This window comes from Choristoneura fumiferana, chromosome 9 (assembly GCF_025370935.1).
Source record: "Choristoneura fumiferana chromosome 9, NRCan_CFum_1, whole genome shotgun sequence".
Classification (NCBI taxonomy): domain Eukaryota; kingdom Metazoa; phylum Arthropoda; class Insecta; order Lepidoptera; family Tortricidae; genus Choristoneura; species Choristoneura fumiferana.
The window spans coordinates 13,218,661-13,244,764 of NC_133480.1; the positions used below are offsets into that span (position 1 = coordinate 13,218,661).

The window sequence follows — 26,104 nt, forward strand, 5'->3', positions numbered from 1 at the left end:
CGCACCGCCAATATGGCTATGCACTCCTAGTAACACGTTTACGAGATTATTTTCTGATTTTATTCCAGTCCTATGTCTCAGTCTCAGTCTCATAAATAAATGTTTTTACCAACGTGTGGAGTTTGTTATTTTTTTTTCTCTATTTCAGAAGGAGTAGAAATGGAAAGCGATGATCGAGTCAATGGGCAGATTCTAGGAATTCCTATAAGTGTAAGTTACATTACAAACAAGATTTTTCTAAACAGGATTAAACAACGTATTGTTGTGATATCTACTCAAAAAAAATTGTGTTGTAACAATATGGGAATCAAATGAAAGCTAATAATTAGCCCATTCTAAATATATATATGGGTTATAATACTTTTAATCTAGTATTTTCACAGAAATATCAAAAAAGTATAAAATAAAAAACATTAAATTTAAAAAATCAAAAAACCCGACTGCCTTCAAAACTAAAAGGAAGAAAATAAGTCTAGTGGTCTAGAACTCTGTCAAGAAGCTCATTTAAGGTTCAGCAGTCGGGACCCATTCAAATCGTAACCAGCTCAAAAAATCTTGGTAATGGGTCCCGACTGTTGAACGTTAAATGAGCTTCTTGACAGAGTTCATTCACAGTCGTTAATTGAAATCATAATACTTGATATTTCACGTAGGTCTTTTATGATTTCGCCTTACTTACTTTACTAAACGACAAAAAAAATACAAACATTGGAACATAGAACCTCCTCCTTTTTTGAAGTCGGTTAAATAGTCAATCTGTATCTGTTTCGACAGCGCATACAAAAACTCATACTATTATTACCCATTGATATAAATATAATTAGGTACGATTACAATCAATAACCAAGATCTAATCTAAACCGCAGATTACCTCCTCGCCGCCGCGAGTGGCTGGGATAAAGTCGTCCCCGCCGCGCAGTTTGAACCTGAGCACGAAGCTGCGAACGCTGCCCATACAAATAACGCCCACCACCTCTCAGGTATGAACTCCTGGTAGCTCTTTAGAAATTAGAACTCGCCTAATCGCGGATTAGAAACTAATCGTGCAACCGACGAGCACGAGGAACTATTATGAACACTAGAGTGAAATCAACATTTTTTTTGTTATCGTTTGCGGTTTTGATTTAATTAACAATCCAGTTTAGCTGGCGCGTCTGCTTGATATTCGTCCTAATCATTTAATATTTATTTGTTCTTCTGTTTTTTTAACAACTATCTAAGCTTTTATTTATTTATCTTGAAGCGTTCCTATGTAAATAAGCTGTGGTTTCAAAATTTGCCAACCACTTTTTGACCAAGGAAGTCCTAAGGCTGAAATACCTACTTAGTACTTATGTAAGTTCGTTAACAATAAAAATAATGAAATTCTTGATGGTCCAGCCTGGATCGTCTCAATTGTGTCATACGTACGGATATGCAGTTGGGTGACAATGCAAAACTAGCTTGTATTAAAAATGAATATTGTTTTACAAGCTTTTATTTAGTTTCAGTAGATGGATTGACTTGAAATTTGGTATACTTATGTGAATTGCGTAATAATAATCTGGTAGTGGGTAGTCCGGCCAGGATCGTCTCCACAGGACGGGACTTTTCAATGGTTAATGGCATCGATATGAAATTTGGTATGTTAATCTAGTTTAGATGGCAACGCAAGTACAGTCGGCAGAAAAAGCTTGTATTAAAATTGATTTTTTTACCAAAACCTTTTTTAAAGTTGCTTTCAACTTTTTAAATCTTGAATCATTGTCACCACAGGTCGTACGGACATCGTACGCGGCGCGGCACAGTACGCTCACCCTCACCACTCTCGCACCCGCTGAACATACGCAACAGGTTAGCATAGCAACTTAGTTGCAGCTAGGAGCTGAAAATAACTATAATACTCATCATTCTAAATCGATGATAATACTACTAATAAACTTCGAACTAATATCCAAACTACAAAGGATACATTGTCATTTATAACTGATTTAGTAGGACGACAAAACTGCTACCGATATTTACGTGAGCGTATTCTCATATTGGCTTGTGCTGCGAAAATTAGATCGATGCAAAAAAATTTAAGATTTGTAACCTAATTCAAACCATTTTGAGATAAATTTTCTTTATACAGAGTGTTCGGCACATGGACCGTCAAATATTTTTGGGATATTGTTGGGGTTATTTGCTATCTTTTCGCCCTTAGACCTTGTGTCCTATCCTAAGGGTCACGGTTTTGAAGGTATGATTTTTTTAAATGTTTTTCTCTAATTTCTCGAAATCCCGCCTTTAAACGTTCGTAACTTTTTTATTAATGTATGTAAGATTATTATTTTTTGTATTTAATAACGACTTTTTAAACACAATCAGTAATTTTTGGGAATAAAAATCCTCGTAGGTACGTCCTCTGAGACTATGAATTACACTAAAAACTATTATTATTTGAACAAGCATGTATTACCAAGTATTAAATACAAAAAATAATAACTTTACATAATTAATAAAAAAGTTACGAACGTTTAAAGGCGGGATATCGGGAAATTAGAGAAAAACATTTAAAAAATCATATCTCCAAAACCGTGAACTTTAGGACCTAAGGGTGAAGAAAAGATAGCAAATAACCCCAACAATATCCCAAAAAAATTTGACGGTCCATGTGCCGAACACTCTGTATAAAAATGTCGTTTAAGATCGTCGTCGAGTATACTAGTAACGTTCCCGAGAAAATTAACTAAACGTTTGTTGATGCGAAAGTATCGTTCCATGTGCCGAAAGCACGATATCTCCCCCTTTTAGTTGCTCCAACTCTATAGCAATGAAGAATTTGAACGTCAGACACCTTGTCGTCTTGTTTCAGAACGGGCAGCTGGAGAACGGCGTGACGAATACGCTCGGCACGCTGGTCCATCCGGCGCAGATACACCTGCCTATCTCGCAGGTCAGTACTAAGCCAACAGCTTAAAGCCACCTGCGACAAAAATCGTGGAAGTTGCATTACATTGCGGCGCTCATTTGACCATTACAGACTGGTTCGCTTTACGGCCTCGCAATGTAACGCAACGTGCACGATTTTTCTTGCAGCTCTAAACCGGGTTTAAGGACGGGCATTAAATAATTACGTGAAAGGATTTCGGCACCCCCAAGCCTGGTGGTAAATTTTGTACAAAAGTCGTAAGATTTTAGCATAATTTTGGTAGAGAAACACGTTTTACTTAATTTTACCAAGTTATGTCGCAATTTTACACTTTTTCATGTAGAAAAGAAACATATTTATGGAGAAACCCTCTCACTCGAGATTGGCTAAGATTCGGCTCGACCCCCTCGTCTCCACAAGCGTCTCACGTAATTATGGACGCCCCCTTAACAGGTCTTGGTTCTTTATATCTGATGGCAAATAAAGACTAGTAAACATTTTCACGTTGGCATCTATGGTAATGTCTAGGTTGCATCTATAAAGGCAAGTATAAGAGGACAGCCTAAACACTGAGCTAACCGAGGCTATTGAATTGATAAAGCAGATGTTATTAATTGTTTCATCGCTTTCGTCTACGCGCAAGTCAAGTCCTTTGTGACACAGATGATGTAAAAATGTCCTGTAAAAATGTGTCCTTGCACATCAGATAGAGAGACGCAAATACGCAATAAGTCATAAAAAGTGAGGTCTGCCACAGGGCTATAGCCTGAGCGCACTGTTGTTCTCAACCTATGTTAATGATCCAACAAGAATAGCGTTTTGATTGATTGCCAATGCCCACTACGTATTTGTAATATTTAGGAATTATTTTTACGATAGCGCAAAATAAGTCATTTTCGTAAAATGCTTTAATTGACTAGTCCTTTACTAATAGGTTTCTAGAGTTGAGGTTGAGGCCACGCACACAATAACATGTCGCGTAATGAAATGACGGCAAGATTTACATTTACTCATTTAATTCATTCTCCTTTTGTGCAATCAGTTATTTTTTGTGTCTCTGCTGTCTTCATTTACTTTGACTCTCGTGGCACTACATACCTTATAAATTATGTACAACAAGTTGTCTCCACTAAGTCCTCTGCTGCTACTAGGGCAATATGGCCTAACTGAAGTGTCATTTCCGCAGATGGTCGGTAGCGGCGGACTGGTGGTAGGCGGAGCGGCGCTGCAGTTGCTGTCAGCGGGCGGCGGCTTGCGCGTGTTACAACCTGCCGTGCACACCAACGGTGAGTTATGGTGCCCTGGTATCATCGTAGCGTTATTGCAACATAAAGCAAATGGCTGCGATCGTTTTGGTGTGAACATAACAGGGGGGCTACTACGAAATTCGAAAATACGTCCCGTCCCTCTCTTGTTCTAAAATTTGCACTTCGTAGTATAGGGCCAGAAATTTTAAGTTGAATATTGTGAATACTGTGGAATATACTTACTGAGTTTCTGTATTGTAAATAAATAAATAATAGTGTGTATTTCTGGTACGTTTGTTGTGTTTCTTCTCATCAGTTCCACGTTTTTGACCTTCAAATACGCATTCGTTAGTTCGGTGGAATGTATGGTCACGCTGTCGTGATGAAGGAACTTTAACACTTACGCATTTTTAGGGTTCCGTAGTCAACTAAAAATTTTTAAAAAAAGCATGGATCTCAAAAGCTTGGTGTACTTAGTGGTTGAACGGTTCGCATGAATAACTTATGTATTGTAACTAATGAAATTAAATTACATACCCTTCTTTTCTTAAACAAGCTTTTATTTAGTTTCACCTGCCCCGATGTCTGTCTGTCTGTAATCAAATCTTGCAAGTTAAATTCGACCAACTTACAATAGTCGGATTGACTTGAGATTTGGCATACTTATGTAAATTGCGTGACAGTACAATAATCTGGTAGTAACATCCTGGCAGTCCGGCCAGGATCGTCTCCGCAGGACGGAACTCTTCAACGGTTAATAGCAGCGACTTGAAATTTGGTATAAACAAATGTAGTTTGGGTGACAATGCAATTAAAGTCGACAAAAAGGACAGTCGGCAAAAAAAGCTTGTATTATAAATGTTTTTTTTTACTAAAAAATTTTTTTTAAAGTATTTGTGACGATATATAGTTACAGGTGAAGCTAATAATTAGCTTGTTAAAAACCTTATTTTAATGTATCGTACATGTTTGGAGTTTAGGGACCCCGTGAGGTATGGAGCCCTGGGCACGTGTGCCCTTGTAGGAGAGACGTTCGGTACTGACATCGCGTGAGGTGTTGCACTGATGGGCTAGGTCGTCGCTTTACTGTATTTTAATTTAAAGTTATTTAATGTGTGTTTTATTTGATTTCAGGTGTTTCTACAGGGGACAGTAATCATAGAATAACAAGAGAAAACGGCATAGTGTCGCCCCCTCCCGCTTCCTCAGGTATAACTAGTGAACCTTCTATCTCTATTGATATTGAAAACAGCGCCATCTGTGCCGTTCACATGGAGTTTTGGACGCATTGCGCGATTTGCGCGCTCATCTACTAGCTCTTCGATAAAGAACTGGAAACGTAGCACAGGTGGCGTCGTTTTGTATTTTTAGTTTGTAATGAAGGATTCACGGTTTTATACACGGATTGTTGTTATGCGATTTCCGTGGGGCTACCGATGATTATGAGGCAATCTAGGTACAGTCAAAGTGTAAAAATATGAAAAACTAGCTTTTGCCCGCGACTTCGTCCGCGTGGAATAGTAATTTTGGGAAGTATTTAATTTATTTAGGATACCTATTCTGCCAATAATAGTACATAGAAACTTCTACGGCTTACCGAAAATAACCTATTTTAATACATTGCTATAAATATAAACTATTTTTTTTTGTTCTTCCATCCATCCATCCACCCGATGTTCTTTGGTAAAACATAAATATTTAAATATAAGTAGCCCAATGCCAAGTTTCATAAAGAACCATCGATTTATCTTCGACAATGACGATCTTCCATATAAAGTTTCATCCCCTATTTCACCCCTCACAGGAAGAGTTTTAAAGACGCGCGAACAAATATGTATTTATCTCTTAGCACGTGCCCAAATGCCAAGTTTCATAAAGAACCGTCGAATTATCTTCGACAATGACGATCTTCCATATAAAGTTTCATCTCCTATTTCACCCCCTCACAGGAAGAATTTTTAAAAACGCGCGAAAAAATATCTATTTATCTCTTATCACGTACCCAAATGCCAAGTTTCATAAAAAACCATCGATTTATCTTCGACAATGACGATCTTCCATATAAACTTTCATCCCCTATTTCACCCCCTCACACGAAGAATTTTAAAAAACGTGGGAACAAATATCTATTTATCTCTTTTCTTGTGCCGAAATGGCAAGTTTAATAAAGATTCATCGATTTATCTTCGATAATGACGACCTTCCACATAAACTTTCATCCCCTATTTCACCCCCTCAAAGGGTCGAATTTCAAAAGACTTATTTCTTATTAAGTGCCTAAATGCAAGTTTCATAGTTTTATCTTGACAGCGACGAACTTCCACCATATAAACTTTCATCCCCTATTTCAACCCCTTAAAGCCTCTTTTTCGCGATAAAAGGTAGCCTATGTTCTTTCCCAAGGTCTATTCTATCTCTGTACCAAATTTCATCAAAATCGGTTCAGCGGTATAGGCGTGAAAGCGTAACAGACAGACAGACAGACAGACAGACAGACAGACAGACAGAGTTACTTTCGCATTTATAATATTAGTATGGATAAGTACCACAGACTCTTTTTCCGGCGCAATAAGGCCATCATAGTAACATTTTCGAGTGGTTCGAATAGATACTTATTTTTGCACTTGACTGTACGTACATCCCGTAGACTGCAGGATTTATTAAAATGGCGCAAATGGAAAAAGGACAACTCTCAATCATTTTACCTCAAAGCAAAAAAGAAAAATGACAATTCGAAATACATCAACATGGAAAATTGACAATCCTGAATATCATCGAAAATGGAATCTTGTCCCATGGTAAAATTGACAAATATGATGTATCCCGAAAAAAACGACCACTTACACTTGTACTTGTATGTGTGTACGTAAATACATACACTCAGAAATATAACGAATTGTAAGTATGTTCCATCCGAAATCATTTGTTTTGGGCCTTTTATAAGACTTAATTTATTTATTGTTTATTTAAATTTTGCTCCTAATTTATAATGGACAATATTCCATTGTACTATTACATATTCTGTGATTTGGGTTTAATTAATTTACAACAAAAATAAATTTGGTTGTAAATATTATTACATTTTGACATAATGAGGGCTATCGTTTTTTTTCACTTGATGTACGCACTGTAGACTGAGGTTTTTAAAATGGCTTTCAAAGTATTAAAAACAAAGTTTAGATTAAAATCACATTTAATACACCTTAAAATCGTACCATAAAAATATCGAGCATGCCACAGTGTTGCATAGTAAAATTTTGTTCGAAAAAAACGACCACAACACTTGTACGAAAGACAAAATACTGTCTCAAAATATAACAATCATTGCCCCGAAATCATTTTTGCTAATAATTAATTTATTTATTGTTTATTTAAATTTTGCTCTAATTATAATAAACCCGCGTACTTATGAGATTTGACATTTTACGCTACACTAAGTGGCGAATTCACACGCGATAGCCCCATTCACTTTGGATGGTATTCATTTTGGTAAAAATTCAAGTAGACGATTTTTCATTTGCACTGAATGACAGTAAATCGACTGTTGTGGCTTCGTTCACAAGATTCGCATAAGTTAGGCCAATTATAATTATAGTCTAGGTTTATTGTGCAGTTGATATTGTATTTATTCTTGAAACGTTTACGTAATTAACTAAATGTAAACAAACTTCAGCTGCCAGATTTGTTACATTCAAGGATTTTAACATTTTACTTATCTATCATTATCATATTATCATAATAGAAACTAGACTAGTGTATTTCAATACAGAAATGTAAATATTTAGATAGTTTAATGGGAGAATTTCAATATTTTTCTTCACACTTGCTCGTAAACAGTGTCTTAACACGCAGGCTACCTTGGTTGCAACCCCCCAAATAAAACCCTCGACCTTAATGTGCTTGTCATGAAACCCGTGGTCGGTAAATGAGTCATTGCCCGTACTAATTTTCATGCCATGAAGCTCAAGGTCGGTAAATGAGTTTGTTGCTGCATGGTGTGCTGCTGCTCCGTGCGCGCGCTGCACACGCACGCCATGCACATGCTGCGGATTGCCAAGAGCGCAATCAGCGGTATCGGCAATTTTTGATAAAACATTAGTTTTTCTTTTACAAATATACAATTTTACTCTCAAATGTGATGAAAAACATTGTATGTGTCACGGGCGGTACTAGAATTACGTAGATCGACTCATTAAAGCCCTCAGTCTTCGACTTCGGGCTTCTAATAGACTCTCGTTCGTAATTCCTTATTTACCGCCCTTAAGACACAATGTACTATAAGACACCAATTGACGTTGTTTTGTTTACATTTAATTAAATACCTATTCATACCAAGCATAGGTCCAGTACTGATTAAAAAACTTTGGTACTTCCCATTGTAATGTACTTGTACAATTATTTATTCTGGTGTTACAAAGCAAAGTAATGCTTGATTCAATAAATTATTTAATAATGTAGTATTATTGGTGTTACAGAGGGCGTGGTGGTGAGCGGACTGACGCCGCTAGTGGTGTCACAAGCCGGCCATCTGCTGACGCACTCGCTCGCGCACAAGGTAACGTACACTGTTTGTATCGTGTTAAAGCCTAATTTCGCATAAATATGCTAAGGCATCGTCTACGTTCACGTACCAAGCAAAGTTAATAAAATTGAAACTTTAGGATGACACTGTTATTTTTGAACGTGACCATAAATGGAGGCATTTCAATTTAGTTTATACTGGTGAAACAAAGGTATTCGTAAACTTAAATTTTTAGCCGTGTGGTGTTTCGCTTCCTGCAGTTAACGTAAACGAAACACAAAAATTAACTCTAAATTAAAGATTAACAGATGATCGAAAATAGTCTGGTCGAATCAAGGATAAATAAATATCATGGGACCCTTGACACCAATTGACCTAGTCCCAAACTAAGCAAAGCTTGTACTATGGACACTAGGTAACGGATAAATACATACTTAAATACATATTAAACATCCAAGACCCGAGACAAGCATTCGTATTATTCATACAAATATCTGCCTCGGCCAGGATTCAAACCTGGGACCTCAAGCTTCATAGTCAGATTCTCTAATTTCTTGGCCATCCGGTCGTCCAAAGGATACATCAACCCGTTGGAGCATGAAGGGTTATTGAATGAGTGAGCATCCTCGAGTTTCTTAACTGAACCCCGAGACGACATAACGTTATTCCTTGATATGCCTCGCGAGGCAACTTCTTTGGTTGGTATTTTTCGCTCCAACGCTTTACTGCACCCCTAGTCCGATCCGAGCGGATGTGGGCGATCGCCTGTTACTGGTTTTAACGAGAGATTTCGCTTTTAGATGGTAGAAACACAAGTGGTGAAAGGCAGCATGGTGAGCGCGCAGTACCTGAGCACCGCGGCACTGAAGCCCGTGGTGGTGCTGCCGCCGCCCGAGCCGCCCACGTGAGGGCTACCCTCTCGCGCCGCATGAACGCCTGGTACCGAGACTTGGGCTACGGTTGTGTTTAACTCACTGGCACAGCTTTAGGTTTATGTTTTCATAGTTTCAATCAAAGCGAAGTCGCAAAAGGAACAGATTTTCAACATGAAGAATTTTGATTGAAACACATCAAGCAATATTTCTACATACCAACTACAAATGATGGTGATCAGATATTTTTATATGTTTGCAATGGGATTTTTAAAGCTGCAATGATATTTTTGATATAATTTTGATTGTGAATGAAACAAAATCTAGATGCTGTGTGTAGTGAGTGATTCTGCATTTCATGTTGAAGTTACGTGATAATTTCGACTTAGTTTGCATGTTATTTTATGAAACACTGCCATGTTTGTATTCTTTGAGCAATATTGATAATCTTAAATGATGCTGACTCCGTTGGTCTTCTTGAATAAGCCCAAGTCTCGCGTTGCGCACCTAGCTCACGTAGTGTGCGCTTTTGTTGTTTCCGCAACCATTCCTAAAAAACATGCAATGATCTATGAATCCCTGGTATATGTATATGGCACACAAAGCCATACTTTCTTCTTACATAAATTACACACGTCAAAAAGTTATGTGGTTTGGACGCATCTTATGCACTCATTTACCTCTCGGACAGTTTTTGTGCATCAGTACAAGATCAAGGGATTACTAGAGCAGTGCATGGAGTGGATAGGTGACCTCGCAGGTGGTTGGCGTGCGTCGCACCGCAGTGCCGCGTGCGGCACAGTGCGGCATGCCGCGTCTCTTATGTTAAGGCGGCGCGGCTGAGTGTAATTGTAATGTATTAATGCAATATTAACCGTAGTGGAGTTACTCAAAGACGGTGATAGCAAAGTGACAGATTGTGATGTTCGGACTTTAACACGATGTCAATCGGCCAAACCGTAATCTGATACGGGTTAAATTCACATTATATTTTTCTACAGATAATAACAAATATTATTCCACAATGTAATTGCAAAATAATGTAGCAGTTACGAAGTTGTACTATGTAATTTAATTTTTATTTATTGTTAGAAGTTACTATTAGGGATCAATCGAAATTGAATACGAGTTGGTTCTTTTGGATGACTCTGGACCTAAGGTGTAGACATACTCTACATCTCTGGGTACATAAAAAGCACGTCATGTATGACAAAGATGCTTTCTTTTATTTTTTCTAGTGCTTCAAATATAAGCCTAGAGTTTACATTTCGAAATCACTACTCTGGACTGACAGATTCTAGTCAGCACTATATTAGTCGAATGGCGTGCAATTTATGTGCTTGGTTCATCTAGTACAGTTGCCTCAACAACCTGTCGACTTGAAATAGAATTCCATTTGGGCTGGCACCCAATGTATCGCGCTGGGTACTGAGTTCAAGCAAACATTTTCCACTTCTGTGAAAAACGTAGGATTAGGCTAAAGTGTACTTGTTATGTATAGACTAACAAGATGAAGTTTATTTTTTCTATATATATCTGTGATGTGTGCAGTTAGCTTCTACTCGTAGAAATGTAACTCTGTACAAAGACGTCTATAGGTGTTGTCAATTTCTAACAATTGTGTGTGAATAAATAAAGTCAATAATGGTTTCGATTAGGCTATACTTACAAATTATGTGGCTTATAAGTGTCGCGTATATGCAATTTAACCTGGACATCTTGTGATATGAGCTGGCATCGAGCACCAGGAGATCAGAAAGTATGAACAGTGCTTTACTTGTTTAATACAATTTGCGCTGTTTTATTCAATCGTCGCCTATTAAAAAATTAATATCGCTGTCTCAGCTCAAAATCGTTTCTTGCCTCATGGCATTGATTTAACTGTAAACGTGTGAGAGTGGGTTAGCGATATTCTGGTCTCCAGGGCTGGCACAGGCCGCGCGGCCGTCCTCACAGAGTGCCTACGTTTTACCCGGTTACTTTAAACCGGGGATTAATGAAATTAACTTCTAAATAGCCCAGCCAAGCTAAATTGACACCAAAGCGCTGTTGGTATTAACCGACGATCTCGAGTCGAATCAGTTGGTATTTCCGATTTCTATGTATTAAAACAAACTTGAACTGCAGATGCATTACCATGGACAGATTCACGGTGGCTAAATTTTAGGCTGCCCTGTTCTTCTTGGCGGTCTTAAAATGTCTGTGATTGTGAACATGCTTCAAACCTATATTTTTAGGTATAACATGCAATTTAAAACATATTTTCACTGTGAGAATTTTTAACTTTTACTATATAAGGTAATTTAAAACCTGGCCATCATTTAGCTTGGCTGTGTCGAATCTAATAGATATTTAAGTACTTAGTACGTCGAGATTTAAGGTATACTTAGCTCTCTGTTTCTGCAATTGTTAAGTTTTGCCAACATTGAGCGTTATTGTTGACTCTTTCATTCGTGTCGGCAGTAGACGTACGAGCGAATTTTGAGTTTGAAACGTTTGAAAGATTCGAATATGAAAGTAGAACGATCAGCGATCAAACTCAAAAAGGCTCCTCTGCTGTTAAACTTGTTAATGTGGTGCAATGGTCACGCTAAGGGTAGAAAATAGGCACTGGATATTGTTACAACACACAATCCCAGAAGTATTAGTCACCGTGTGCCTAGCCCGTGGTGTGGTTACCGCATCGCCGTCTGTCGTTCTTCAATACTGATACATACGTGTGACCGCCTACTATCGGTTCTATCCCTTTCGAACCAACGATGTGCGGTCGAGTAATAAAGGGACGGCAATGTGCGGCTCCTGGTCGTCTTTAAAGCAATATGTGCCAACTGCCTATGTTAATCGTAACCTCCTCTTGACTTATGGGTTATGGTGAATACCATGTAAAGAATTTTTTAACGAGCTTTAATAAAAACTTCATTTAATTTATCCATAGGTAGTGCAATACTAGAATTGTATGAAAAATTATTGAATGAAAGAAAATATGTTTGCCAGACCAAATTATTCATTACCAAAAATTGGAAACGGAATAAAAGTAACACTGGTTGCCATTTCAAGATGTAAGTTATTTTTAACATTGTAAGAATGATTCTATTTTGTCATCTGTACCTTCCTGTATATGTATTTATTTGGTCGTGACAAGATACACTTACCTATGCTTCACATTTGTTTTGTCTTTCTTTGCTATTTATTTATTCAAAAAGAAATGACAAAAAGTGTGTAGTTTCGTTTCTCGCTCTGTAAAAATTGAGATGTTTATTTTGTCACTTTGCCTAATACTAGGTTGAATAATAGAATGTAAAAATAATATAATAAAGAGAGAAATTTATTTTAATTGTAATAATATTGCGAAGCAAAAATGCTCATGTACATAAAGATGATGTAGTGTATAAAGATCTAATATGTTAGAATACAATACAAACATCAGAATGTTAATTTTTATTTTTACCTCTATCCCTTATCCCTCCTTGATCCGTAATTGGCGGGAATGCAAAAATTGGATATTTCATTATAACTTTTATCATCTACTTAGTCAAAGTTGAGAACAATGTTTTAATTCATTGAAATGGGACCTTCGCAAAGTAACGCCTGATTCAATAAATTATTTAAAGTTAAAAATTTAACGCCTACCTGCTGGCTGTACAAGGAACTTATTAGTACATTGTGCATCAAGGGGCGTAAGGAGTTTGTAATCCCCGTACGGCCCGTGATACACACAGTTTTTTTCATCACATTGCGAGGAAAAAAATGCAAAAAATTCAATTATTTTGTGTCTAACGGCAAGTAATTTTCGAATTGCGTAGTAGGCCCTGATTATCATTTTTTTCGAGTCATCTACCATAGATAATGCTAAGCTATTCCAACATGCCAAAAAGTATTAACTATCATTTTTGCAAAATCCCCTTGTGCCTGCACAAACCTGCGAAGCAATTTAATGGTATGAGTGAAGTTCCCAATCCGCACTGGGCCCGTGTGGGAACTATGGCCCAAGCCCTCTTGTTCTGAGAGGAGGCTTGACGTAACTCAATTATCTTCGACTCCGTGGCTAATCGAAAATTTAAAAAAAAAAATACTTTCCACCCTAGAGATGAAAACGCTTTTTTCCACCCGGCTATCTACCCATGAAAATTAAACTTTCCGAACAGGAGAGATGAAATAATTGTTATTTTGTATCTGAGACTTCGTTGAGAATCAACCTGCACTTAAGAGACGTGGTTCAATCACACGAACTAAAACCTGAAAATGCGACAACGTAACGCCACCGTTACCAAGTGAACTACTTTCTAGACTGCATTTTGATGTACAGGCATAGAATAGATAATAGTACAATACAAGTGTACAGTCACCTGCATTAATATCTGCCACAGCGGAGCCTGCAAAAATATCTGACTCAATGCCACCGGCTCTAGAAATAGAGTCGTATCAGATATTTGTGCACGCTTATGTTGTGTCAGATTGGTGCTGGTGACTGTACAGACAAAAAAAGTTTAATATCTCAAAAACGGCTGAATCTATTTTGATAAAACATGTTTAAGAACCATCGCTAGACAACCTGCTTTCAAATAAAAAACCGCATTCAAATCAGTTTACCCGTTTAAGAGCCACAGACAGACACACACTTACACACACACACAGCGGTCAAACTGATAAAACCCCTCTTTTTGCGTCAGGGGTTATAAAAAACTAAATCCGGACTGGGCTCGCGTGGGAACTACGGCCCAAGCCCTCTAATTCTGAGAAGGTGGCCTGTGCCCAGGGGTCATCCATAAATTAAGTCACTCCTTTTTGGGGGGAGGGAGGGGTCAGGCGGCTTGTGACACAAAATAATAATAATGTGGGACAAAATAAGTTATTAAAAAAAATATAGCCATACGTGTGACAAGTAGGGGGGGTGCTATAAATGGGTGTGACGTAGGTACTTGATGGATGACCCCAGCAGTGGGACCTATGTAGGCTGGGATGATGAATATTAGTTGCAGCTTAGCGCTGTCTCGTCGATTGGTTAACATTGTGGTAGAGTCTTGGTAGAGTTGACCTCGGAAGGTGCCATTAGCGTATCTAGGGTTATTTTCCAGGGGGAGGCTTGGCCTGGATTTTTGTGTGAAGATATCAGCAGTTGCCCAACATCCTGGGGTGGGCACTAGACCATACTGTGGGCACGGCCCACCCGGCCCCCTCGATATACGCCTATAGAAGGTACATAAAAGTAGAGCTATTACATCTGAAAGTGACCTCTTTTGGTAGATACTTGGTTATGTTGTATCTATACTTTTATTTTTTTATTTTTATTTTATTTTACTCGCATGTCATTTTTTGATTTTTGAGTGAATTGTGTTCCAATGTATTCTTCTTTTTTTATAAAATTTTATTTTAATCTGTGACTATTTAATTTTTTTTTTAAGTTCCAAATTTTTAACATTGTAATGGACATCTCGCATTTATGGTCAATGACATGTGCTCTGTAATTGTCATGTATATCGGAATAAAGTACCTTTAAATAGTTTATAATATGGCTCAAATTGTAATATACATGACGTGGATGTACATTCTAAATAAATAAAATAAATAAATATACTTACGCAGCGTCTAAAAAAATACATACAGTCGAACATAGAACCTCCTCCTTTTTTTGAAGTCGACACCAGGCCGTAACTAGGCAACGCAAATGCTTTTGAATTCATTATTTTTATTTCCTAGCAATATTCTTTTCTTTATCTTGATGTCTTTAAAATGTGTCTAGTAATCCTAGTTTATTAATACGGGACCCCTATCCTAGGTTGTGTCCGTAGGAAGCCATAAATTCATCGCGCTAGAGTTAATTGACCTGCCGCGACACCACTAATTAATGCTTCTTAACCACATTTAAATTTTTAACGATACCTACTTTAATACCAGTCAAATCCAAATGAGTTCGTTTCATCAACTCACTGACGTGTTTCAAGGATTTTATCAAATCACTAAACAAATCTGGTGAAATGTGTAAACGACTTGCCTTTTTTGGCCGATTTCGTCGTTTCACTAAACAGTTTCAGGGTTTTGATACTTTTGATCAAATGAATGAATTTTCCGTGAAAATGATAGAATGGATTCGCCATTTTAACATGATGCGTGATTTGGTGATACTTATATCTTTTATAGTATGTAGAGATTTGTTAAATCTCTGTTTGGCCATTTCCCTGCGTCAGATATAAACCGATATAAGTAGGTAAATTATTGCAGTCTTAAATTGAAAGACACTCAAACCACTCACAAACAGAGGAAACTTCTCTTCTTTGAACTTTTTTTTTTTATTAGACTGGATGGCAAACGAGCATGTGGGTCTCCTGATGGTAAGAGATCACCACCGCCCATAAACATCTGTAACACCAGGGGTAATGCAGGGGTAATGTAGGTAATAACATCCAAATCCAAAAAAATCGGCCAAGAGCGTGTCGGAGACGCCCAAAATAGGGTTCCGTAGCCATTACGAAAAAATTAAGTAATATTTTTCTAATGATTTCGTATTTTATACGGAATCTTCCAAGTTTAGGTAAATTTTATACCTTAGGCTGCTATTTACTTTAAAACTACTAATAATTTTCAAGCAAACTTAACCGTTATAGTTTTCCTTTTAATTTTGATATACTTACTATCATCCTGAATTTTTTCAAATTTTTCCACCCACCGGTTTAGATTTTAGAGGGGGGGACGCTCGATTTTAATGAAAATTTACACTTTAAAGTTGAATATTTCGCAAAAAAATCACTAAATCAAAAAATCGTCTTAGCAACCCCCTAATTGTTTTAAAAGACCTAGCCAACGATACCCCACACTATAGGGTTGGATGAGAAAAAAAACACCCTCACTTTACGTCTATGGGAGGTATTTTTTTTTTAGTTTTTTATTGTACCATTTTGTCGGCATAGTTTACATATATATCCGTGAAAAATTACAGCTTTCTAGCATTGATAGTCCCTGAGCAAAGCCGCGGACGGACGGACAGACAGACAGACAAACATGGCGAAGGGTTCCTTTTTGCCATTTTGGCTACGGAACCCTAATTATCAACGTCATATAGTTATCAGATAATTACTTACATCACTTTCGGAACCGACAAAACTGATTGTAGCTTTATCAGGCGCTGACCGAGGGCACCCGGAAGAATTGATAACTGATGCAGCATTTATTTGTTCGAAACAATACCGTATTTGCTCAGTTTGAGAAATTATCCAGTGACCTTTAAGTGTGTAATTGGCCGTCATACTTTTGATATTGAGCAATTGAGCATGGCAAAAAGATGGCAAGAAATGCGTAGCATACAATTTTTTTTATTCGACTGGATGGCAAACGAGCAAGTGGGTCTCCTGATGGTAAGAGATCACCACCGCCCATAAACATCTGCAACACCAGGGGTATTACAGACGCGTTGCCAACCTAAGATGCGATACCTCAAGTGCCAGTAATTTCACCGGCTGTCTTACTTTCCACGCCGAAACATAACAGTGCAAGCACTGCTGCTTCACGGCAGGATTAGCGAGGAAGATGGTGGTAGCAATTTGGGCGGACCTTGCACAAGGTCCTACCACCTGCAAAAAGTCAACAATGCATGTGTTTTTGTATCTAATTTTGTATACTCTATGCTCCTTTTCATCGTCCCACTGCTGGACGCAGGCCTCCTCTCAGATTGAGAGGTAGGAAGTAAGGGCACTTCTTAGATCCATATTTATATCACGTTCCTTCTAGTTTGATCCCTAGACATTTTAGAGCAGTAACAATTGAAAATAACTTAATCGCGTACCAGGTTAGAACCTTTTCACAATTAATTTATTACATTAGGGGGTTGTTAAAACGATTTTTCGATTCAGAGATTTGTTTGCGAAATATTCAACTTTAAAGTGCAAATTTTCATTAAAATCGAGTAAGTATATCAAACTATCAAGGAAAACTATAACGGCTAAGTTTGCTTGAGAATTATTAGCAGTTTAATAGTAAATAGCAGCCTAAGGTATAAAATATACCTAAACTTGGAAGATTCCGTACAAAATACGAAATCCTTAGAAAAATATTACTTAATTTTTGTCGTAATGGCTACGGAACCCTATTTCGGGCGTGTCCCACACGCTCTTGGCCGGTTTTTTTCCTCTGACTGCGTTTTGATGAATAACACAAGAGAGCATACAAGTATGCACTGACTTGCAATCCGTGTTGCTTAGTGAAAACGCTCTCTCTACTCTTTTGTTTGTTTGACTTGTTTGTATAGTTTCAGCCGAAGTAAAAATTGGAGGTTACTCGTATTCTCGCAATCTCTTATCAGTGAGGATTATAACAATTCAGCACCAGGTCCCGACTGCCAAGGAAACATAAACCAAAAACACTGACAAGGTTCTTTCTTATCGATTAGTTTACATATTTTCGCCGGTACATCCTGTATCAGGAAGTAGGAGTAACGAACCTCGCTTTTCGTATGTTTACCCTATGACAGGTCGCTGCGATATAAATACAGGCTTGCCGTTTTGCACCTCACACTCTGGTGACTTCTGCCTACCTGGTACCTCGTCTGAAGAATATTTTCAAAATGGCTACGTTTCTGAACGTTTTTATTTTGTGTTTTATTGTAATATCGGGTTGCAAAGGGTTTCCTTTGGATGGGGATGATGACATAGTAGCCATTGAAGCAGCAAACGGTATTGATGACATGGGGGATGAGGATAAAATCGACTTGTCACATCTTGGGCCTGAGGCTTATGGTGCTCCGAGCAAAGAGAGTGGTAAGAGTTTTATTTATTTATTTTACGTGGTGGCCTAGTGGTTTGACCTATCGCCTCTCAACGGGGAACTTCACACGCACCATTAAATTGCTTCGCAGGTGTGTGCCTCACGATGTTTTCCTTCACCGCAAAGCTCGTGTTAAATTTCAAATGTAATTCCGCACATGAATTTCAAAAACTCAGAGGTGCGAGCCGGGGTTTGAACCCACGATCTTCTGCTTGAGGCTATGGGTCAAACCGCTAGGCCACCGTGACTTGTACCATAACATTACCATGTATTAACTTACGATGCAAAAAGAGGGGTATTCGTATAGTCTCATTAGGATCGGTTCAGACATTTTTGAAATTGAAAACCTCGAAATAGCAATGTCTTTCAACGTTTTTGCGTTGGACGTTATTAAGGTGCGTATTTTGTTTCATGTTGATATTTTCAGAGTTAAAGTTACAATCATGTTTATTCTAATTCTTTAGTTAGCCCAATACCAAAACTCGCCGAGTAATTATATGCCTGAGTATGACTAAACATAAATAAGAAAAAGCTGGTATTAAAACTGCACAATGCGAGTCAAGCTCCTTTCGCATATTTTCTGTAATGACTTTAAAACTTCTTTAAAAGATCAATCTTAGTATTATCATAAACAACTAGAAAGGTTGAAAAACCTCGAATGTCCCCGACATAACTATGTACCTACCACCACTGGAAATTGGCTTTCACGTAAAAAAAACACATCGGAATAGACCCATCCCTTCGAGAGCTACTATGCCATAGACAGACAGACATAGCGTCAAACTTATAAGAATCCTTGTTTTGGTTAAAAAGTACCTAAGTGAAGCCGGCAAAAACCTTGAATTTAAAATGCTTTTTTACGAAAACTTGTGTCTCATATTTTCTTTCCGAAATTAAGTCAACAAACCCATTTATCAATTTCGGCACGACCGGGTGCGTGTGTTGTTGTACTGTATGACGGGTGTCATCGGTTCACGATACACCAGGCAATCAGCAATGACTTGGAGATCCTGGCTCTGACGGCTCACTTCCTTGCAGTAATGATGTCCTGATAACGATGGTCTTTCATTAACACGTTTTACGATCGTTTTACTGCGGCGCATTTTATTACAAACGTCTAACTGGCAATCGGGGAACCAGTAAAATTAACTTGAATCATTAATAGCCGCTTTGGTAACATCAAATTAATGTGCAGGCGGCTTCAATAGTTTTTTTTATTGTTTTTAAATTATGATATGAAAAATAACAAAGTTAATCCCACTAATATTAATTATAATTGCGAAAATTTTGTTAGTCTCTATGTTTGTTTGTTACCTACCACTTCACGTCTTAACCGCTGAACCGATTAAGTCCCGGGGAAGGACATAGAATAGTTTTTATCCAGGAATATTGCATAGTTCCCGAGGGATAGCAATAAACGTTCTACGTGAACGGAGTCGCGGGCAACATTGACTAATATTGACGTCTACGATATTTTAATTAGAATTAAGTTGAGACCGAGATTAGACCGAAACGACTTTAGAGCGTTTAGAGTTGAGGCTGTACATGCAATTATGAATGCGTGTGTACATATATGTAAAAAAAATTGAAGAATACTTAACTGTAGCCCCATTTTCAACATTTCCCATCGCAGGCGATGCACTGTCAACATGGGACGAGTCGTCCCCGATGAATCCCGAGGAGATGGGTGAATACGCAGAGGGAGACATCCTGATCCCGCAGTTGGGCAGGAACGGGATGCGCGATGAGTCTATGCGGTGGCCCAGCGGCATCATACCGTACGTCATTGAAGGGCGGTACAGTGAGTATTTTACCTCTTTACTAGTTATGCCAATTTGGTAGTATAAGTACTACCGTACGTCGAGGCTTGGAGAGCTACTCTACTTTTTTGAAAGAGAGAAAGAATATGGCATATTATTGGCAACAATTAATTAGGTAGGTGTAACTTTTTATTGACATTCCAGTTTTTATAATGCATTAATTTTATATAATTTATAATTCAAAGCTGGGCTTACCAGTAAATGGGGTGAGAAAGACGTCAATCGTTGGTCAATTGCAACTGACTAGGGGATTTCTCGAGTTTTTAACGTTATTTTATTTACTCACCCTGAATAATGCCGGATTATCCCTTCAAACCCACTAGGTACTTCTTCAAATATTAAACGTACTGTTCAGAACTTTGAATGATTTTCAACAGGCCAAGAGCAGCATGACACCATTAAGAAGGCAATAGCGGACTATCACCGTCTGACATGCCTCCGCTTCGTGCCGTACAACGGGCAGAAGGATTACATCAGCATCCAGAGCGGCAACACCGGTTGCTGGTCCAGCGTCGGACGGATTGGTAAGATGTACGAAGCTTGAGGTTCGCGGGTTCGATTCCCGGCCGCTGCAGATACTTGTATGAATAATACGAATGTTTGTTCTCGGGTATCCGTTGCCTAGTATCCATAGTACAAGCTTTGCTTTGTTTGGGACTAGCTAGGTCAATTGGTGTGAAGTGTCCCATGATAAAAGAGAAAGAGAAAGAGATGTTGCTTGCTTATGAAATCCTGGTACCTAATTAAAACCCAGTGAAAACGGAATTTCACTAGCTGGTCATTTTCACTTTCAATGTACTTTTTTTTTTTTTCAGAAATAGATAATTCTCCTCAGAATCACGAGCACTTTCGTTCTGAAGAAGAAAAAAATGACCTCAATTTTCAATTTTTCGGTGCCATTGTAATGACCAATATAAACTGTATGAAAAAAGTCACAAAATCTGATGATTGACTGATTCGAGCGTTGCTTTGAGGAGATTTATATGAATGAACTGCAAACTTTTTCCTTCCTGCTATTCCGCTAGAAAACCACCTTGACAGCAAGGAAAAAGTTTGCTGTTCAACTCAAAAGTACCTGATTATATAGATTGAATGCTGTTAATCGAAATCTTTAATTACCTAGATTCATGTGAACGATTACATAATTCCATACACCTCGTAACCCATGTTCTCCTGATACCAGGCGGCCGCCAAGAGGTGAACCTGCAGAACCCAGGCTGCGTGTCTAAGAAGGGCACGGTGCTGCACGAACTGTTGCACGCCGTTGGATTCATGCACGAGCAGAGCCGGCACGAGCGCGACGATTACGTCGATGTGCGGTACGACAACATCAAGGCAGGTGGGTTCAGACAACGAATACAGTCACGTGCTCACCAGTACTATTAATATCTGCCACAGCGGGGCATTAATAATATCAGACACGTCTTACCGGGACTAGTGATAGACTCATGTCAAATATCTTTGCCGGCTCTGTTGTATCAGACATTGGTGCCGGTGATTGTATAGAATAGAATAAACCAATATCGACTTCCGTTTATGAAAATGGAGAACTGTTGGAACTATGGAGGTGGTCAGTCTTGGAAAATGCGATCTAATCGCGTCATTATTCCTTCTTAGTAGTTAGTAATAGCGACTAGTATGAAGTACAGTCGAGTTCATAAACTTGTGAGTAAAAATGGATCACAATTATCTGAACACTTGTTAACGGCGTAGAAGCGTGTTCAGATATTTTTGACCAAATTCTTGCTCACAAGTTTATGAACTCGACTGTAGAAGTATGATGTTGATGTTGATGATGATGAACAAAACTTGTATAAGCAAATATGCAAAGTAAGGCTCCAAATCCAGCCAAAGGACACGACACAATCACATCAAGATCAGTAATTAAAATATTAATTGATAGCACATGAAGTACCAATATTTTGCATTAATCTAACAAGTAAAATTTTATTCACCTTTATTTTGTAATTTGGTACATGTAATTTTGAACATGAAACTACTCCCGTCTTACTCACGTGTTAAATAGAGTTTGTTTGGGCTATTTCGTAGCCCTTCTTCATAGGAACACGCGACTCGGCGGCTGCTGCGAGCTAAACTCGATTTAATTTATTTAAGTTATCCGTTACAATATCATTTGATTTGGTACTTGTAGTGTGGATAACACAATGCTAAACTCAACAAGAGGTATCAACAAATGAAATAAGTAGTTTATTATGCTAGAAAAGGGTTGTTTGACAGGTGTTGGTGCTTGACGAAAAAGATTATATTGATCGTAAAGCAGTATTAACTAGTGTTTTTCCTTCCAAGGCTCTGAGAATAACTTCAAGAAGGCGGATGCCAAGCGCACCAACGACTTTGGCGTCCCGTACGACTACAACAGTGTGATGCACTACTCGGAGTACGCTTTCTCCAAGAACGGCCGCAAGACCATCGAACCCAAGGTAACCCTGGTCAACATTTTAGTCAAATTAAACATGGCAATTGGCAACTACTCAGCAATGACCAGGCACTCGGATGTCTACCTTTTAAATTAATGCAATTTTACTAGATGATATCTATCTATATTCATCTCGGGGACATGGCCAACCTGTGAGCAAATCTTCTTTGAAATTCGTGCAGCTGTTTATGTTTGATTGAACCACAATCAAACAACAGTAACAGGACAGGATGTCTTCCGGTTGATGTGATGATTATAAATTTAAGCAAAGATAAACTTTGTACACTAAGAAATATAATAGCACCCGGGCGACCGAGCCTTGCTCGGACTAAAACTCGACAATAAACGTTTTCCCAGAGATAAGACCAAGCTAGATCGATTCGATCCCCGGAAACCCCAATACCAAATACCAAATTTCATCGAAATTGTTGGAGCCGTTTCCGAGATTCTGAATATATACAAAAATTGCTCGTTTAAAGGTATTAGATAGATAAATCCTGGAAAAGGGAGATTTTCCGCCGGATTTATATAGCGATGAAGTCACTGTAATAGTTAGAAATATTATACAGCAAGTAATAGGTACATAATAGTACATTGTGTCTTAAGGGCGGTAAATAAGGAATTACGAACGAGAGTCTATTAGAAGCCCGAGGTCGAAGACTGAGGGCTTTAATGAGTCGATGTTCGTAATTCTAGTACCGCCCGTGCGACATACAATGTTTTTCATCACATTTGCGAGTAAAATTTTAAATTTCTAAAAGAAAAAAACTATAATTGTTCCAAATATTTGCGATACCTTAGGCTGCGCTTTTGCCAGCGCCGCTTTCCCCCTCCCCCTCCCGCAGCGCGCCGCAACGTGCGTGTGCGTGTGGTCCTGCAGTAGCAGCGCGCGCAGCACCATCAGTACGGGCCCGGACTCATTTACCGACCTTGGGCTTCATGAAAAGATTTTTTTACGCGCAATGACTCATTTACCGACCACGGGTTTCATGACAAGCACATTAAGGTCGAGGGTTTTATTTGGGGGGTTGCAACCAAGGTAGCCTGCATGTTACGACACTGTTTACGAGCAAGTGTGATGAAAATAAAGTACTATAGCAAAGACATGATTATGATCCCAAGGTTGGCGGCGTGACTCTCGGCCAGAGGGAGGGCTTGAGCCGGGGCGACGTTAAGAAGGTCAATGCGATGTACAACTGCCACAAAGAGTAAGTACTTACATTTGAACTCACACACCTTACCTATACTTCGTTTTTTTTGCATTAGAAAGAAGGTAAGCGATCTTGACGTGTCTTTGTGTTGAAAAGCACTTTTGAAAAAAAAGTCACAGCAAATAGAATTCTAAGAGAGATGTTCAGAAACCATAAACGCAAGAGTGCGGGAAAATCGAGATGGTAATGTTGATGGTTTTATTTACGTAAATGTCTGTGTTTGTTAACAATGTATACTTACTACTGTCTTTTTCAAACGATGAGAGCATAGCAGAGTGAAGAAGGTCAGTGCGCTAAAACTATTCCCGATTTTTTTGCGCTGAGACGCCTTAAGGGTCCATAGACACTATGTCCTTTGCTTTTTTTTTACTTTATTTTAGTTTTCAGGATTTACTATCCATTACATTTACCATTGCTATACATATAATAGTTTTATTTTCTCCCGTTTCATCCATTATGCTGTGTAAGCCTTGTTCTACGAAACAAAAATGTCAACGCCATTAACAATGTATCTAATTTAAATATAATTCAATGTCCGAAGACTGAAGTTTCTTTTGACATAATTGATCAAACAAGTTAGGTTGCTAATGTTTTTTTAATGTTATATCAGGGAGCCAGAGGGCGGTTGGATGGGTGCCGTCTGGCAAGGCTTCTTCGGGTAAAACCTACGATTAGGATTGTAGGCAGTGGCGATTACCTACTTAAATACTAGAAACTGACATGAGCTTCTATGGGTGTGTAGATGAAAAACAGGGTCGGTATTTTCAAGTCGGTATTATCCGTGCCGGTAAAGAGTGTCACCAGTCAAAACGATCGAGTCAAAGACACAAATTATTTTTTTATGTTTTTTATTCTGGACTATAGAACAACCCGTAACCGACCGGACTGTCGTAATTTGGCGGTAAAGAAAACTCTTTCATTTTTTTAAATTAATAGCTGCTACTTAAAGATCTGATATTTTTTCTATTAATTAGGAAAGTTATTCCTATTGATATAAAAAGTTTCAAGCATTTCTAAAATTTTCATCCATTCCCCATTGAATCTTGTCCAGTATGTCCCGCAAAACTATTTTCTGTTTTTGGGGCAAAGTTTAACTAAACTTTTGATGTCTTTTATATATTATTTAACACTCAAGAAAAGAAATATTTACTTATCGAATTAATATCCTTCTTTCTGCTTTTTTGCTTTTCGGTTAAAAATAGGCTGCAATTTTGTTTTGTTTTATTCAGAATGTGTTAGTGAAATATGTATTTTATTAGTTGCCGTTGTAATAATAAAATTGAATGATCCATTATTTTTAATGAAGAAAATGTCTTACTTACCGTGTAAAATCGCCATTGTCTTCATATTTCCACAGAAATGACGAATGTATTTCTTGTAAATTAATTCCTCTTTGAATTTAAGTTTATTCCAATGATCTGTCATCGTTAATTTAAGTTTTGTAAGTATGTGTGCTAGTCCTTACTTTATATTTTATATTTACGATTAAAATTATTTCGAAGCAAAGTTTGTGATTTAACTTTTATTTACGTTTCCACGTTTGATTAACTACAAACAATAGCTAAGTCTATGCAACAAATGTGTGTTCATGCAGCTCCTCCACCTTCAAACTGTAAGAACACGCACCAATCACACAAACGCAACATCACCACCACCACACTAAGCTACGCGTTTCGAACTCAACCAGCGTTCATCCTTTAAGCAAAACAACCGTCTACAATGTTACCAGATGTTATGATATAAAGCTCCGCAAAGTAACTCCTGATCCAATAAATTGTTTGTGCCTTTGTGTTAAGAATGTTTTTGAGTATAAGTAACCCAGATAGTATATAGTATCACATAAATCACTAGTACCTGGGCGACCGAGCTTTGCTCGGGCTAAAACTCGATAACATGCGTTTTCCCAGAGATAAGACCGAGCTAGATCAATTTGTCATCCCACATACCAAATTTCATCGAAATCGTTGGTTGGTCGAAATGGTCGTTTCCGAGATTCTGATTATATATTTACAAGAATTGCTCGTTTAATATAAGATAGATACTTAGATGTAGTTACAAAAGTATTTATGGATGATCTCTCTAATACTAAAAAAATACTACGTTAATTAATTATTTTCACACGATACTGAGTTAAAATTTAGTCTACGATATGATAATGAAATGATAAATAATTATAACCTTTTAGGATCACAGTAACATTTAATCCTATACACTTGCATTTATCTACAAACTAAAGCACACTCCGATGTCGTCGCGGGTCGTTGACATTACGATTTTTCAGTCATCTTGATTTCCATTTCCATGAGGCATTTGATGAATTGGTAAGATCGCTCGCATTTGCATGATTC

The 26,104-nt window shown here is 38.0% G+C and overlaps 2 protein-coding genes across 2 annotated transcripts in view; both read left to right on the plus strand.

Moving 5' to 3' along the window:
• Nucleotides 1–12,963, plus strand: part of LOC141431337 (uncharacterized) — a 35,347-nt gene extending 22,384 nt beyond the window's left edge. Inside the window, 8 exon segments of the mRNA XM_074092488.1 lie at nucleotides 149–210; nucleotides 867–980; nucleotides 1,756–1,833; nucleotides 2,837–2,917; nucleotides 4,080–4,179; nucleotides 5,275–5,349; nucleotides 8,616–8,695; nucleotides 9,463–12,963. Of these exon segments, the coding sequence (XP_073948589.1) occupies nucleotides 149–210; nucleotides 867–980; nucleotides 1,756–1,833; nucleotides 2,837–2,917; nucleotides 4,080–4,179; nucleotides 5,275–5,349; nucleotides 8,616–8,695; nucleotides 9,463–9,570 (698 nt within the window). The 3' untranslated portion in view covers nucleotides 9,571–12,963.
• A 5,071-nt stretch (nucleotides 12,964–18,034) lies between these two features.
• On the plus strand, nucleotides 18,035–25,451 carry LOC141431338 (hatching enzyme 1.2-like). Its single transcript, XM_074092489.1, has 7 exons — nucleotides 18,035–18,281; nucleotides 19,922–20,089; nucleotides 20,486–20,632; nucleotides 21,292–21,447; nucleotides 22,416–22,549; nucleotides 23,668–23,753; nucleotides 24,367–25,451. Exons 1-7 carry the CDS (start codon nucleotides 18,089–18,091, stop codon nucleotides 24,416–24,418), a joined length of 936 nt encoding a protein of 311 aa, XP_073948590.1. The 5' UTR covers nucleotides 18,035–18,088; the 3' UTR covers nucleotides 24,419–25,451.
• Nucleotides 25,452–26,104: the final 653 nt, after the last annotated feature.